Here is a 16811-nt window from a genome sequence, read left to right as displayed (position 1 = left end):
CAGGGCCAGACTTGGGGTGGGGGGAGGCTGTAAAGAAAGAGAAATCTGTATGATTATCCCAAAGATTGCATCCACCAGTGACCAAGGATTGCATCCATCAGTGACAACCTCACAAACCTGGGCAACTGGAAGAGAAAATGGCGTCATGGATAGAAATAATGACTACTGCTGTAGAGCTAAGAACTTGTCAGCCATTATGTACAAAAAGTATTCTTTGCACCTGTGTTGCCCTTTTAATACACATAGACAACACACACACACCCTGGTTCTGGTTCAGGGCCCCTCGTTCTTCCCTTCATCCCCTTAAGGCTGCCTCTCTGGAACCTTTAGAGTGACTGACTCGTTCCTGTTTGCCCAGGACTTTCCCAGCTTCAGAACGGAAAGTCCCACACTCCAGGAAATCCCTCCGTCCCAGGAAAACCAGGATGGCTGGTCACCGTGCTTTCCAACCCTAGGGTCTAACTCCGGCTGCTAGGTAGGAACCCTACCAGTTAGCAGTGTGAGCATGGGGCAAAAGGAACCCTACCAGTTAGCAATGTGAGCATGGGGCAAAATGTGTCAGGAGTCCTGTGGCTCTCAGAGAAGATTCAAGTCCAGGATAGGTCAAGGAATACTGGGGAGGGGACATTTCTTTGAGAGGCTTGAAAAGCAAGGAGCTAGCTCAGCCCAAAAGCAAAGATACCACACAGCGGTGGTGGGTGCCCATTCTTTGAGGAAGCCTAGCAGAGTCCCCAGAGAAGTACCTCCCTGCTGCCTAGAACAAGGCCACACAAACGGTCTTCCTACTGCCAGAACAAGTAATTCTTGTTAGGAAGGTATGATTGAGTCAAGATTAATTGGCTCTGAGTTATAATCTCCCTCCACTTGAGGCCTCCTAAATTCCTGTCCAGTGCTTCCACCTCTCATAATCAGGCTTTGGATGACTATGAAAACTCAAGCCTCTCCCACCAAAATGGCCTGCAGATGATACAGCCTCTAGCAGGTCCTAGAACAAGTGGGCGGGCATTAGGATCAACCAGAGGGCTTAATGAAAAGCAAGTTGCTGGGCCCCACTGTCGTACTTCCTGATTTAGAAGGGCTGTCCATTTGCAGCGAGTTCCCAGGTTGCTGCTGGTCCAGGGACTACACTTGGAGAACCACAGCCCCAGGAACTCTGTATTTCGTGAAATAAGCAACAGTTCACTCATACTTATCTCTTTCCACTGTGGGGGAATCATGAATATACAGGACTGTTGCAGATAAAAACCAGTTTATTTAGCACCCATTGTGTACCAGGCACTTAGTAGGTATTTTTTCACACTTTGACTTCCAGTCCTCGCAACAGTCCTGTGAGGTAGGGATTGCCCCCATTTTACAGATGAGGGACCTGAGGCACAGATGTTGAGAGAACTGCCCAAGGTGACCCAACTTGTGATGGCAGACTTCATTCTGCTATACAGTATTTAAGGAGCCTGCTCCATAAACAAAAAGAATTTGGGAAAGCCCTATATAAAGAAGGTTTTTCAACATCTCCTATACAGGTGTGAATGGTGTTGAGCAAGACCATCAGGCAGCAAGAATCATTTATCCTGATGAATGGTTCCTTGGGGCAAGGCATTCTGGGAGACCCAAGAGTCCCTTGCACATCCACATTTCAATGAGCTTAGAGTCCCCGGCAGGGTTAGGGAGGAAGCAGCCAGGGGCAGCTGCCAGGATCTTAGAGAAGAAACCACAAGACCATGATTCTTACATGGGAAGTAGGGAATGACAGCCTTCTTCGGGGGCAGTGACCCCTGGTAGAAATACTGAGTAAACTGACATGGGGAATCGCTCATTACAATGCCCAGTGCTCAGTGGAGAGAGAGCACAGCCACAGAAGCAGCAGCCTGGGTGCCTGCTGAGGTCCCATCAGCAGGAGGGCCTGCAGTGGGGAATGTGGAGATGTGTGAGCCCTGGCAGCTCCAGGCAGGAGCTGGTAAGGGACTTCCCAAATGCAAACCCGGGTGAATCCTCTAGCAGTTGGAGAGGTGAGACAATTGGGCAAAGGAGAAGACAGAATATGTACCAAATGACAGGAAACAAGGCATGAGGGGCTGGAGCTAGAAGAAACACGGTGAGAGCTGGGCTCAGGAAGACGTGAGCATCTATCAAGGTGAAGGGTGGGACTGAGGCCTCATTCATCACCTGACCCCGTTCCGAGCATAGAGCTCTGGCTGGTGAATGAGTCCCCCAGGGCCAAGAAGCAGAGCAAGCCCCACATGCTCCCTTCTGAGCCTGTTATAGTCTGAAAATCTGAACTTCTGTACAGTTCCCCCCTTAGCCTTGGTGGATTTTACTTTTCCTTACTGCCCCCAGAGAAAGCCATCGGCTTCAGAATCAAAGAAAGGTTGTTTCAGTGGACATGGGGCTCCTTTCTGTTATCAGGTCTCTGTAGCAAGAGGAATGGCCACCAGGGCTATCTTTAATTATGGTTTTAGACTACAAGGTCTCAAGATATGCAGGCAACTGGGGGATGCACACATGGCCTTGTCCTATGAGGGACAGGTCCTCCATCATCTGGCCTGAGGTAGATGCTGGGGCTGAAGTTCCAGGATACCAGAGCCCTGGAGATGGAGAGGGCGGGGTCTTCTACTCTGAGTCTGGGGGAGGGGCGAGTTGGAGTGGCTCAGGTGACACGGGGGATAATGCAGGGGTGGAGACAGAAGGCCAGCGGCTCTCACAGCCGTGCTTGGAAGGGGGCTGACAGACAGGAGGCTTGAGGTGCCCGGCCCAGCATGGGAAAATGGCTGCGGGAACCCAGTTGACAGATGTGGCGCCCGGATTCCTCCTCGCTGACCCTGCTGAGAAGGGAGAGAGGGGGCACCTGCTACTCTTTTTCAGCAGCACAGCCCATGCCCCTCATCCCACCCATCCCTGCCCCCACTACCGGTGGAGGCAGAAGGGAGCAGCGCTCGCTGTGGAGATCCCAGCCCGTTCTCCTGCTGCCCCCTCTCGGCGCGCCAGTGGGCCCAGTTCCCGTACCAGAGCGAGGTGCAGAAGGCAAGAGTGGAGCTCCCGGGCTGCATCAGGCTGTGAGCCGCCTCTCAGGGTCTCCTGGAACACAGCAGCTGCCTCCTCAAAACGCTTCAGTCCCAGAGGGATTAGAAAGAGGAGAGTTTAGGTATCAAGGGGGTGAAGGAAATTAAAACTGCCCCTTCCTCAAACTGGCCTCAGCGACCAGTACCACTAACACTGTGACACTGCGGTACTAGGAGCTTTACCAGAAAATGTCAGTATAGACCCAATCCCTAGCCCATGCCACCTGAACTCCGCCTACGTTTCCAACCCCAGACCCCTTACCTGCAGTCCCATCAGGGCCTTGCCCAGGCGGAAGAGGCCCCGGGGCCAACCAGGTCGCAGGGTAAGGGCCACCTGGGCATCGGCCAGGGCCCACATGGGCTGACCCAGACGCTCATGGCAGAAAGAGCGGTTTCCAAATAACCTGACGAAGACAAAGTGGCCAAAAGTCTGGATCCTCAACACTTTGCCTTGCCCTGACCTCCCAGCACAGTGGCCAAGCCCCCACTCACCGATGATCCCGGGGGTTGAGCTTCAAAGCCTGAGTGAACAGAACCACAGCTTTGTGGTAGAAACCATTCTGGGCAAAGCTGGTACCCAAAGCTGGGGAGGAGAGAAGGTGGGAGGGTTCAGATGGGGCTATCCCAGGGAGGGCGGGGTGAGGAGGGAGGGAGAGAGAGAGTCTCACTTGCCAGCTCCTGGCTCTGCTGTAAGGCAGCTGCCAGCAGTCCCGGAGATGCCTAGGGATGGGGAGCAAAGTCAAGCAGGACTCAGGCCTCAGCCTCCCCAGATCCTTCTCCTTTGTTCAAACAACGAATATGGCAGTCAGCATCACCCAACTTATGTAATTCTCATGACAGTTCCGTGAGACAGTTATCCGCCCTACCTTCCTGCAGAAGAAACTACCCTAGGGTCAGGGTGACAGTAATGGAGCCTGACCCCAAGTCTCTTAATCCTAGAGCCAGAGAACTCCTTCTACTGGTCACCTCACCTCTGCCTTAGGACTCTGCCTGGGGCTCTCTTCTATTGGAGAGCTCCCTTCCTCCTGGCCCATCTTCTCTTGGGGGCTCCGGCTTTTGCCTCGAGGCTCCTGGCTCAGTCCCTTCTCTCTGCGGGCACTGGGAGGCCAATCCCCAACCTTGCGCAAAGCCAGAGACACGAAAGTGCTAGACAGATCCAGTGAGTCCTGTGAGCAGAAAGGAAAGTTAGGAGGGGGTGGGGATGAAGTATGTCCTGGAGTAAGGGAAAGAGGAGGCAGGGGTGGGATGGGCTGAGACCAAGAAGGGAAGGAAGGGGACTCTCACCTCTTCCTCACCACACTGTCCCTGAGGAGGGTTGCCGGGGCTGGATGGGGGGCTCCCATCCCCATCTGGGGTGGTCTTGACCTGGAGGCAAGGCAGATGGGGATCACCTTGAGCTGCCTGCCTTCTCAGCTCCTACCCTCCTGGCACCTAGTGTTCTTCGTACCTGCCTGGAGACACTCACCTTGGGCTCCCCACACTCCTGCTCCAAGCGCTCCTGTCGCTTGCGATCCTTTTGACGCTGCGATGATAATGACAATGATGCTGATGATGTATTTTGAACACTAGATGTAAACACACACACACTCACACACTCTCTCTCTCACACACACACACTCTCACACACACACACACACACTCTCACACACACACACTCACACACACACACACACACTCACTCACACACTCACACACTCACACACACACTTTGTATCTCGAAGCCAGTTCTTCACGTGTACAATAGACACTACAGGTCGTGTACTGGGTTAAGAGCTTTGCATACACTCTCGTTTAATCCCTGCAACTCCATGAGGCAGGTGTTGTTGTTATCCTTATGTTACAGGTGAAAAAGCAGACAGGAGAGTCACCAGGCAGAGGTCTCCCAGTAAGAAAGAGGCAGATTCCTACCCAGGTGTCGTGTGACTCGAGAACCACCACACCATATGGCTTCCACGAGACCCTCACCTCCAGGCTCGGAGCCCCTGGCCCCCTCTCGCAAGAGGATCCACTATGGGCCAACCTTGAGTTCTTTCCTGTCCTCACAAAGTATCCCTCTTTCCCTCTCCCAAATCCCTCTGGGTTCCCACTCCTCCTGCCCCCCAGCTACCTTCTTCTTGAGTCGTTTCTTCTCTGCTTTCTGTTTCATGCGCTCCTCTTCAGCTACCAGCTCCTCAGCCAGGTGGTTGGCTTCCTGGAGAAGGAAAGGCAGGTGACAGGAAAAGAGAGAGAGAGAGAACAAGAAAGCCAAGGGGAGGCCAGCAGGATGGAAGGACCCTGAAAAGTCCAGATTCGGGGGCAGACAGAGGAGGGAATACGGCAGTTGGAAGAACCCTGGGAAGGGTAAAGCCCCTTGCTGACAGTCTCACCTCTTCAGTCAGCAGGAGCTTCTGGGGCATGGCCACCTGAAGTAGGCTGTCTGAGCCACCAGGGACGGAGGCAGAGGGACTAGGACAGGGCTCAGACCTTTGGGGAGGATAGAGGAAGGACTTTCGGAGACCACAGTAGGTGCCCAGTCCCTTAACCCCCTTGGCCATGTCACTCTGTTCAGGAGTTTTCCCCTCGTCACAGAAATGGTCCAGGAGGTAATCTGTCAGGAGGGACAGGGAGAAGGGAAAGAAAAAACTATATGAGAGAGAAGAGCATCTGAGGGCCAGCCCTCCCCAGGGTACCAGCCTCGATCCCTGGGTCCGGCCCCTGCACGCCCCACCATGGTGCTGCAGCCGTAGCCGCCCGCTGCTCCCGTCCACATGGATCTGGTGCAGGCCCTGGGGGTCACTCTCCATAAGCCGTCGAAGAAAATCCACTATGTCCTGGGAGGGGGAGGGGAGGGGAGGCTGGTGTTGGGGGGAGCTCTAGGAGAGAACGAGGGGCTTGGCTGGGTTGACCCCTCCACCACGTCGACCACAAACCAGCCAACCAGCCTGGAGAACGTTACTGGCTGACCTCTGCCCACTCAGCGCCTGAAGCCATGCTGCGCTTGTTTTCCTGGCATGTCACCTCCTTCACTACTCTCCTGCTTCCCAAGGCTTCTGTGTGACCTTCAGCCCACCCTTCACCTTACAAGATCTCCTCCCCTTGCACTGCCACTAGGTCAGCTACACTGAGGCCCAAAAAGAGCCCTCTTACCTGCTCTTCCAGCTGTGCCCCCTGTCCTATCTTTGAATACGAGCAAGCCTATAGAACCTCTGGAGCTGCCTAAATGAGCGCAGCAGTTCCTGTCCGGCCTCTGCGCTGCATGTCATCTGGTTCCCCAAACCAAGCTCTCAGCCGTTCCTTCCCTACTCAGAAACTTCCAGTAATCCCCCGCTGCCAGGGCCGCAGGCAGGACTGAGTCTAGCTCCTCAGCCTGGGATTTGGAGCCTTCCAAAGAGCTCCCTGGCTTACCCTCCTCATCTTCCTCTGTAATTCGCTCCTGCTTGGCTACTGTCATCCCTCCGCTACCAGGTTCCTTCCAGTGTTGGGATCTTCCCTCCAGCTGCGCTCGAACCCCTCCTGGCTCGGAGCTTCTCACCACACCTTGTTTCACCTCCAAGGTCCAGTTCAAATTCCATCTTTCCTCAAACCTCTTCATCTCCAATGATCTCTGCCCTCACTCAACCAAGCTGTACTCACATAGTCTGTGTTACACAATTTAGAACCTTATTATTCACTGTTTTTTATCACTCTCTCAACTGGCAAGGAGCATGGAACTGGAAAGAACACTTTGCTGCTTGCATCTTAGTTCTGGCTTTGCCACTGCCTGGCTCTTTGATTTTAGACAAGTCATTGAACCTCTCTGAACCTTGTCTTCATCATTCACAAAATGAGATAAGACTCTTTAAGGCTTCGCCCGTTACATTCTGTGGTTCTTACGAGAATCATTTCCTCAGTTAGTGTCAGCTTTGGAGGAGGACAGGAGTCATCTTGTCCTTGTGTGGACTATTCAGGCCTAAACAGGGCACACATCTGACTAGGTGGTGGCCCACTGACTGAGAAACTTAGAAACCACATGAAACTCCAGAGTGCTCAACTAATGCATAGGAAGGACTTCAGATCACTGAGGTGTAGTCATCTTTCTTTTTCTTTCCTTCCTTCCTTCCTTCCTTCCTTCCTTCCTTCCTTCCTTCCTTCCTTCTTTCTTTCTTTCTCTTTCAAGATTTTATTTATTTATTTGAGAGACAGTGTGGAGAGAAAGTATACGAGGGGGAAGGTCAGAGGGAGAAGCAGACTCCCTGCTGAACGGGGAGCCCAATGTGGGGCTTAATCCCTGGACTCCAGGATCATGACCTGAGCCAAACACAGAGGCCCAACCAACTGAGCCACCCAGGCGCCCCTGTAGTCAACGTCCTAAACAGTTTTAGAGCCAGGGTGCCCTTCAGGAGATAGTCCTGACTCAACAGCATCTTCACTGACACTGCTGTGTGCTTTCATCAAGTCTTATTCTCAAATTCAATTTCCTGGTGCATTTAATTTCAACTTCCTAACTGGCCTAGTCTAGCCATCTCGAAAAACAAACAAAAAAAGTATTTCCTTGACCTTCTACCTGTCCCCAAAGCATAGTCTATGCTACTCTCTTAGTTCACCACATGGCCGAACACAATCTGGCTCCTCAGTCCTCCATGAACCATCCCCTACCCTCTGGTCCTACCCCTAGCTGCACTGGTCAGTGGTCTCCTCTAAAGTTCCTACAACACACCAAGTGTGCTCCCGTCTCAGGGCTTTTGTCCTTGTTACTTCCTCTCCCTAGAATGCTCTTTCCCCAGCGAATGGCTCACCCCTTCAGATCCCTGCTTAAACCTTCCCCAGGAGGCCCTTTCTGACTACTCCTTTTAAAAAAGAGAAACTCAACTTCACTCAGCACTCCCTACCCTTCTTGTTTTACTTTTCTTTGCCTCTTTCATATTTGGCATACCACACTGCTTATTTGTTGACCAGCTGCCTCCACTAGATGCTTCTAATTCATTGACTAAAAGGATTTTTGTGTTTGGTTACTGCTGTCTTCCCAGTGCCTAAAACTGTGCCTGGTACGTTGGTGGTGCTCAGTCAGTGTGCTGAATGAGCAAAGGCAGAGAGATTGATGAGGAGACTATTCTATTAGAGATGCAGCCAGGAGCTGGGTCTGAAGAACCTGTGGACCCAGTGAGTTTGGACTTTGTCTTGTCAGTGATGGCAGTGGGCCTGATCTGGAGAGTGAAGCACTCAAGTGAAGCAGCACTGGGGAAGGAAATGATTCTAGAGTGGAATGCTCAGTTAGCAGGCCCCTCTGACTATTCAGACCAGAAATAATGATTTCTTGAACTAAGGCTGCCAATAAGTGGCAGCAGGATCAGGAATGGAAATGATGGGCTTAAGCCAAGAGACATTTCTGAAATGGATTTTAGTGAATGACTAAATATGTGAGGTAAAGGAAAGGGAGGATTATATACAATGATTCTCAGATATCTGCATTAAGCAACTGGATATCAGTTTGTGTTAACAGCCAAAACTAAGGTTAGAGGAAAAGCAACCAACTTGCAAAGATGATGAATTAACCAATGGACTTGCTGATTTTTAGGTGTTGGAGATAACCAGGAAGCAGCTGGAAATACAGCTTCTCAAGTGCTCCCAAATCTGATCCTGTCCCTCCCTCAATAACCCCATCACCTACTTTAGGACATCCAAGCCCTTGTGTCAGACAAAGTATTTCAAGCCACTGCCTTTTTTTCCCCACTTCATTTCTTACAGTTCCAACCAAACTACTCAAGTCTCACTTCAGTGAAGTTCTGTAAACTTTTCCCTGCCTTGGTGTCTTTGCTCACATTCTTCCCTCTGTTCATAATATCTTACTCTAAGGAACTCCTACCCACTCCCCAATTCTCAATTCAGAGACCCTCGTCCGCCCAATCCTGCCCACTTCCACCAGCCTCCATTTGCCACGCGCTCCTCCAAGCCCGAGCCCGAGGCTATGCCTCTACAGAGCCCTCGGAGCCCAGTGTGGCGCCCGGCGGTGGCGGGGCTCAGCACAGGGGCTGGAAAGAGGCGTAACCGAGATAAACAGGGCGAGGGAAAGCTAGGAGTCCTTTTACCTCAGCGCCGTAGTCTTCAGGACCGAATTCCTGGCAGAGTTTGGGGACAGCAGCGACCCCCAGCGGGCAGCCAGGCCGCAGAGGGCAGTCTATCGTAAAGGAAGGCGGCGGCGCGTCAAGGGGCTCGGGACGGACGGGCCGGAGCCCTCAGTCCACCGCGTGAAGCACAAGACCCTACTGAAAAAAGGTAGACCCAAGTGGGGCTGTCCCTCCCCTCCTGGACCCCCTTTCCGTCTTGTCACACCTGCTTACCTAACTTTATCCGCCCCACCGTCTTCGGAATCGGCGCCATCTCCCATCAACAGTGACCCGAAAGTGAAAGATGGTCTGGTATTTGATAGCTCCAAGGGGCGGTGTAGGACAGAGTAGGACGCCATCTTTGTTAGGGGCAGAAGCCTCCGATTACGGAGCGCGAGAGAGGCTCTCGGGCTACTGATGACGGCTCTTGGGACGGGGCGGAGTCCCGGCGGCGGCGGGCGTTGGGCAGTGCGGGGAAGTGGGAATCGTTAGGTTCGTTCGGACACGGCGCCCCATGGCCCAGGCGTCTCGCTCTGGTGGCCTTCTGCCTCCGCTCACTACCGTGCCGCCATTGAGGGCGCAACCCGTAGGCGCCGTGGAGGAGCAGTGGGAGAGAAGGCCGGGGGGTACTCTTCGCGGGGACTTTGGTGGCTGGCCGTGGCTGCCGGCTGCCGGGAGCATCCCCTGCCTGGAGCCGCGGCCCGGCGGAGCTCGGGGAGAGCGGCCGTGGTGGGCGGCGCCGGCGGACGCGGGAGAGCACCGCGAGGAGGGCGCAGCGGACTGGTGGCGGGAGCCGGCAGCCGGCCGCCCGATCCCTCCCGCGCTGCAGCGTCTCCGGGCCGTGTTGCTGCGGCTGCTTCGCGAGCGGGAGCAGCTCCTTCAAGCCCGAGACTGCGCCCGCTACCTACAGGCGGCTGTGCGCCTCCTGAGGATCCTGAGTCCCAACGCGCCGGTCCCCGGCTCCGGCCCCTTGCCTCAGCTGTGCCGCGACCTGCTACCGCGCTCTTCTCGAGGGGCTGTCCTGCGAATCGGCCTACGGGAGACTCCCATACCGCTTCTCCTGGCGCGCCCCGTCGGACTGGCCGCTCAGCGCCTGGAGGCTGCCATCGAGATGCAGCTTCGGGCTCTGGGTCGGGAGCCGGCCAGCCCTGGCTTGTCCTCCCAACTTGCCGACGTGCTGCTGGCGCTTCCCGCCTACCACCAGCTGCAGGGAAAAGCCTTGAGCCATGTCCCCGGGGCAGCGCGCCCTTTCCCGCCGGCCCGTGTGCTCCACCTCCTGACGGGGGAGCGGGGTTGCCAGGTGGCAGGTCAGCTAGATGAGGCGCTCAAGGGATCGGGCTTGCGGGATCAGCTCCGCAGTTGGTGCCAAGAGGAGCGGGAGCTGCTGCCCGGGCTGCTGGGACTGCTGGGGGGCGTGGCGGATTCAGCCGGCAGTGGACTGGGGCTTGAAGGGGCTGGAGCCCTGTGGAGCCGGTACTGGACCCTGCTGTGGGCAGCTTGTGCGCAGAGTCTGGACCTAAGTCTAGGACCCTGGAGGGACCGCAGGGCAGCGGCACAACAGCTGAGTCAGGCACTGGGTCAGGGTGAGTGCTGGGCCTGGGTGGGCATTTGGGAAGACTGGGGTCTCTTTCTTCTCCCTAGTCATGTCACTCCCCTGCCAGCCAGACTGCAAAAGCAGGCCCTTTAGAATGAACACTATCACCCCCACCCCTTATTCCCCCCCCCAAGCCCCTCCCCACCCGACAGGCTATAGCATCTGGACTTTCAAGACCAGTCTTGCTTTCCACTCAAATCTTGAGTCTTGGTGGAAGCCTCCCCTCTTCCCCCATCATTGAATAGGCAGTCGTTCTGGAAAAGAGAGGCTTTCTTTTCAGGCTCCAGAGCCATTTCTCCCACTAGCATCCCTGCCTCAAGGAGTGTGAGAAGGAGTTGGCTTCTTTGTGCCGCAACCTATTTCATCAGTCTCTTACCTGGAGCTGGGACCAAGGTGAGAAGAAAGGGGCATTGGGAGTGAAACAGCCCCAGACTGCCCCTTCCTCATCAAACCGTATCCCTCATCCTCAGGCTTCTGCCAGGCCTTGGGATCTGCTGGTGAAGATCAGAGCAGCCTTCCGTCATCCTCTCATACCACTGAACTTTTGCAACAGCTCTTCCCTCCTCTCTTGGATGCCCTTCGAGAACCCAGGTCAGGGCTGCTCCTCTGTCAGCCTCCAGGTGAGACGAGGTGCTGGGGATGGAGGAACAGAACAGTTCAAGATGTCCCCTTTATTCTTTTATTCTATTCTGAAGCCCGCCTCCTCCCAGAGGGGTTCTCTGACTCCTCAGATGCTCCATCCTCCTCTCCCCAGGTCCTGCACCACTTGCTCTGGGGCTCTGTACCCTGCAGACCACTTTGGTCTGGTTTTTGGGCAAAACTCGGCAGCATCTGGCAGTGTGGGCCCCAGGTTCCTTGCTGGTCCTGATCCAGAAGAACTTACCTGTGAGTAGCTAGCAAGTGGGAAGGGGAGCAAGCCTGGGCTGGGCTCAAAGCTCACTTCCTATTTCTGCCAAAGCCTCTATTGCATGAGGCAGCAGCTCTGTCTAGATTGGCCTCAGAGGAAAGTTTGGTCCTGGAAGTGGAGCAGCAACTGGGCCTAGAGATCCAGAAACTAACTGCACAGATCCAGGTGAGAAGAGCAGGGGCCCTGACAGTGGCAGTTTAAGAGTCAGTTCTGTGCCCGGTTTTGGGGTTGGGGTGGTGGTGGTGGTGGTTGTGGAACATTCCAGTGACTTGGAATCTCCTTGGAGTCTCTGCTGAATTTATCTTCTCTTGCTCTGTTCATTTTTTGTTCTCTCTTTCCTTAGCTTGTTATGGAAAACTTCAAACATATACAAAATTAGAGAGAAGAGTATAATGGAACCCCATATTCCTACCACTGAGGCTTTAACAATTATCAACTCATGGTCAATTTTGTTTCATCTATATGTCGGGCTCTCATTTTGTGACGTTAACAGCCCCTGATGATCACTGCCTAGATCCGCTCTTTCATTAGGGGGTGCAAAGTGGTGACATTCCAATTCCGTCACATCTTCTTCATTTATTCGTTGCCTTACTCCTATAAAGTGAAATTTGCCCTCGTTAATTACTTGGTTACTTTGAAGTATATTTTGTAGAGAAAAATCAAGATAAATGATTGAATCTTTCCTTTTACCTACTAGCTTTTTCTAAAAAGCTTTCATTTATTTATTTGAGAGAGAGAGAGCACGAGCTCTCTTGTGGGGAGGGGCAGAGGGAGAGGGAGAAGCAGAATCCCTGCTGAGTGCACAGCAGTGGGGGTGGAGAGGCTGGATCCCAGGACCCAAGATCATGACCTGAGCCGAAGTCAGCCACTTAACCACTGAACCACCTAGGGGCCCCTCCTTTTACATACTAGCGTTGAGATGATGTTTCTTCTCTTTTCTACGTATATCATTTACACTTTTATTAAAGTAATACATGTCCATAGTTTGAAAGTGAAATAGGGTATTATTTTAGAAGGCTTCTAATGAAAAAAATAACACTTTAATTGCCCCCACCCCACCTCTGATTCCTGTTCCACAGTGATAACCTTCATCCACTCTTGTCTGTCTTCTAATATTTTATTTTCTTCCAAACTGATGAATAAAATTATTATACTTCTATTTTAATTTTTCCCCATTTTGCGCAGTATCTGTTCCTACTACAGAAGATGTTTCTGTTTTTTGGTTTTCTCTTCCTGCGCAAGTTTTTCCTCTCCCCTGAACAGGGGCAAGGCTATAGAGTTCAGGCTTTGCCCTTTTGTTCCTTTTCTTTCCACATTCCTGCTTACCCACAGTGCCTTGGTGCTATGCACTGTGCCTCCCCCGCACACATACACAGTTTAGCCGTAATCTACCATCTGCATCTGCCTGTTCCACCTCAATTTATTGCTGCCTCCTTCAACTCAACATACCCCAGAGCAGGCTCCTTATGAGGATGTTGGACAGTGATGGCCATGGGAACTGAGGAAGGAAGGCCACAGCAGGCATGTTGCTACAGAAGCTCCATACAGGGTCTGTGGCTCAAGCTGGTGGCTAGGCAGCCTCAGACGAGTGGCAGGGGTTACTGGAGGTGGGCAGTTCATAGTTCCTTGATGGTGTAGTGGGGAGATGACCTGACCAAGGCAGAAACTCTGTGTGTGTGTATGCGTGTGCACACACACTTTTGTCTAAGGTTGGGTGGGGGACTGTGGAGGAGAAAGCAGGTTGGCATAAAATTGTGGAGGGCACTGAACACCAGCCCACAGAATTTGGGCTTTGTCTCATGAGTGATGGAAAGCCATGGGAAGAGCAGAGGGGAACAGTGGAGACCGTGATAGAGTCTGATCCAGCTGTAGTGGTCAGCTTGGGAGGTGAGGAGACATAAGGGAAGCGTCCAGCTCCTGGTAGTCATGAGAACAGGGATAGGGACGATGTGCTTACCACGTGAACTAACCATTGTGGGAAGGACTCTGCGTACCGTGTTCCTCTGCCTGGTGATTGTACTGTTGGGTGGGTATCTGCTCTGGGCATTCCACCGTATATGGCACTGGGATGGGAAAGAAGAATCAGACGTTGTGAGTTCTCTCCCCAGCTGGACTGTAACATCCCAGACAGAAAGACATTTCATAGTATGACCTCGTGTTTCCTCAGTGTTGAGTGCAGGGAGATTCCTAACAAATGTCATTTGACAAAAGGGTAGTTTCCTTGGCATAAATAAGAGGGAGTTTTGGTTTTCAGGAGAAGAGAGGAAGAATTTGGATTTAGGATAGGCTGTTGTCACGATATGTACCAGGAGCCACATGAGCTCCACTCTCCCCCTCCCCCCCGTCCGACCCCCAGGCCCCTTCCTCTTGTCAGAATAACAGGCATTCAGTCACCTTGTCTTGACGGAGCTACCACCACATTACCTACTTCTTGGGGTTCCTCTCCAAGATGGGCTGAGACACCCCTCTTTTTTGCTCTCCCATTCCAAAAAGATAACCTATCAAAGCATAGAAACTAAACCAGCACATGGGCCTTTTCTTGCTCTATAGGTTACACTACTCTGGGGAAATGGAAGTAGGGTGTAAAAAACATTCAGTGTAAGGACATTCCAAAGGTTCCTGAACCTCAGAAAGTTACAGTCATTGCTCCTGGTCTGCGTATAGTTCCTGCCTTCCTTTCATAGATGATGGAAGATCATATAGTTCCCCCTTTCTTCAGCCTCTGCCTGTCTGTAGGTCAGGTAGACCCCTCTCTCTAGCATTTGCTTTGGAACATTCGTAGTGGTGAGGGTGTCTCCCTCTTTTTTTCCTGTTGATGTTCCTACAGAGTAAAATTAACCTGGAGGATGTCTAGATGCTGAACCAAGCTGAGGAGAGCAGGGTAATCCTATGGCAATTGTCTATAATCTTTTCTGGGTCCATGCCTTTAGGAAAACCCAGTAAGAGCTAGGGAATCTCTCCTCAGAACCGTCCAAGCCCACAGAATTATGCTTACTATTTTGTTCTGGGGCTTTATGGAAGCCAGGTTAAACACCTCAGATTTAGAAGAACATCATAACTTGGCCAAATCCCTAACAGATAAGCCCCTTCTACTTTCTCCGTATCTCCACAGCTCCTGCCTGAAGAGTCACTAAATCTCTTTTTTCAAGAATGTCATAAACAAGCCACACAGGGCTTCAAACTCTACATGCCACGGGGTCGGTACTGGCGGCATCACCTCTCTCCTGGTAACTCCTCTTCCCAGCATCCCCTTCCATAGTTCCCAGGGGTAATAGTCTCCTGACCCCTCCAAATCCTGGGTCCACTCCTCTGTCTCCACCCTCGTCCTCGCCTTCTCTGCCCCTGCAAATCATATCATCTTCCCCCAAACACTCTGTTGGGGGTCAGTGGATCTCCATGGCCTCATATCCTGTCCTTTCTCTTCTCTCACTCTAGAACTGCCCAGAATTCCTAGTGAGTATGCTGGGTTGGTGGTTCGCACTGTACTGGAGCCTGTATTGCAAGGATTGCAGGGATTGCCACCCCAAGCCCAGGCCCCTGCCCTTGGCCAGGCACTGACAGCGATCCTGGGTGCCTGGCTTGACCACATCCTCGCGCATGGGATCCGGTTCAGGTGTGAAGAAAAGGAGGCAATGGCAGAGGGCTGAATGGAACTGGAAAACGGGAGGGGATAGGTGGGGCAGAGCAGTTAGAGAGGCAGTAGAGGCAGGTGGCCACATTGTACCTTGGCCTTCATTCAGCCTGCAGGGGGCGCTGCAGCTCAGAAAAGATTTTGGAGTGGTCCCTCAGTTGCTGGAGGAGGAGCAGTGGGGCCTGTCCCCTGAACTTCGCCAGACTCTACTCTCGCTCAACATCTTCCAGAGGCTGGATGGGGCCCTGCTGTGTCTATTCCAGCAGCCCCTGCCCAAGCCTGAAGTCCAGAGGAGGCCTTCCTGTTGCTGTGAGTCACTCTTCCCCAACTCTAGGCTCTCTTTGCCCTGCCCCTGGCTACTTTGTGTGCCCTACCTCCCATCCTCATCAGTGACCTCGTGTGGTTGTCAATAGTGGTCAAACCCCTTCCTCCTGCCCCTTTGCCCGCCTTCCACTCCTGCCTTCCCAGGTACATGCAATGAGGTGCAGTCCATGGAATTGCCCAGCAGCAGTCTCAACGACCTGGAAAGCTTGGAGCCCCCTCTTCGGCCTGGAGCACCCCCAGTGCAGACAGCTCAGCTGCTAAGCACACTATGGGGTGGGGGACCTAGCCCAGAGGCTTACCTGGTGGGAAATCAGCAGGCCTGGCTTGCCCTGAGGCAGCACCAGCGCCCCCGCTGGCACTTGCCTTTTCTTTCCTGCCTGGGGATCAGTCCTGAATCCTAAGGAGCGTGGGACCAGGAGCCAGAAGGCAGAGCTCCCCATGTCTTGCTGGAAAAGTCCAGACATTTAGAACTGTATATCAATGAAGCCTACATTTGGGAGCTTAGAAGAAAGGCTACCTGAGAACCACAAGCTACACAGAGCCTGGACTTACAAGCAAAGCATCCAAGATTACTCCAGTGCCTTCAATCCAGAGTAAAGGGCCAAACCACAGCCTGGAACCTGAAGGTCAGCATCTGCGGGAGGCTCAGGCCTAGTTCCCCAACAGTGAAGACCTCTCAGGGCTAGGTGCTGGGAGAAGGGCCATAGGGTTGGATCCCAGAGGAAAGGCAAAAAGAAAAAGCAATAGTAAGCTGAGAGACTAGTTTGCCACTTCCTTTGAAGTCCCAGGAGCCAGGCTAAACACAAAGTTAGTTCATCAGGAATCACAAAGGTGGAATAGGCATTTCTACGCTTGGATCAGTCCCGAGGGTTGTATTATCCTATGCTCCCCGTCTTGTAACTATTTTCAGTCACTTAAGAATGCTGGGCTAAAGGACCTTCACGTTTAAACTTTGGTTACTCAGAGTTCAGCATGTTTAATCTTCAGTTACCTGAGTAGGGTTTACCCCCGGTAGCTGTATAATCCCTGCCATGGTAGTGCCCTCACCGAAGGGACCAGGCATAAGATGGTGTTAACCTAGATCTGGCACAGCAGCGTACAGCGTAGGGAAGGGGTAAAGACTGCAGAAGAGGGACGTCTTATCAGAGCCTGGCGCAACGGCTTTTGCACTATTTATTGTCTTCACTGTGGTACAAGAGGACTATTAGTGATAAGTATTTACTGACCGCTTACTTTG

At 52.8% G+C, this 16811-nt stretch overlaps 2 protein-coding genes across 19 annotated transcripts; one reads left to right on the top strand and one right to left on the bottom strand.

The window, feature by feature from the left end:
* Window positions 1-1232: 1232 nt before the first annotated feature.
* On the bottom strand, window positions 1233-9492 carry TTC31 (tetratricopeptide repeat domain 31). Of its 18 annotated transcripts, XM_034659399.1 has the most exons (14): window positions 9353-9492; window positions 9101-9189; window positions 5764-5866; window positions 5423-5643; window positions 5164-5247; window positions 4522-4578; window positions 4341-4421; window positions 4028-4222; window positions 3923-3943; window positions 3725-3776; window positions 3549-3639; window positions 3319-3460; window positions 2906-3102; window positions 1233-2845 (listed from the first exon to the last, which is right to left on the bottom strand). In XM_034659399.1, exons 1-14 carry the CDS (start codon window positions 9390-9392, stop codon window positions 2608-2610), a joined length of 1611 nt encoding a protein of 536 aa, XP_034515290.1. In that variant the 5' UTR covers window positions 9393-9492; the 3' UTR covers window positions 1233-2607. The 18 variants fall into 18 exon arrangements, with proteins under 18 accessions (XP_034515290.1, XP_034515283.1, XP_034515286.1 ...); XM_034659392.1 differs by having other exon boundaries at window positions 5423-5866; XM_034659395.1 differs by having other exon boundaries at window positions 1233-2819; window positions 3001-3102; window positions 5423-5866.
* Window positions 9493-9602: 110 nt separating this feature from the next.
* Window positions 9603-16012, top strand: CCDC142 (coiled-coil domain containing 142). Its single transcript, XM_011227758.3, is given in 10 exon segments — window positions 9603-10701; window positions 11018-11031; window positions 11033-11105; window positions 11183-11332; window positions 11467-11597; window positions 11671-11784; window positions 14732-14846; window positions 15055-15232; window positions 15360-15559; window positions 15719-16012. Coding segments are annotated over 10 exon segments (2301 nt in total). The 5' UTR covers window positions 9603-9632; the 3' UTR covers window positions 15976-16012.
* The last annotated feature ends 799 nt before the right edge of the window (window positions 16013-16811 follow it).

The sequence above is a fragment of the Ailuropoda melanoleuca genome, chromosome 4, assembly GCF_002007445.2.
Source record: "Ailuropoda melanoleuca isolate Jingjing chromosome 4, ASM200744v2, whole genome shotgun sequence".
Lineage (NCBI taxonomy): Eukaryota > Metazoa > Chordata > Mammalia > Carnivora > Ursidae > Ailuropoda > Ailuropoda melanoleuca.
This window is presented reverse-complemented; position numbering and strand designations above follow the sequence as displayed.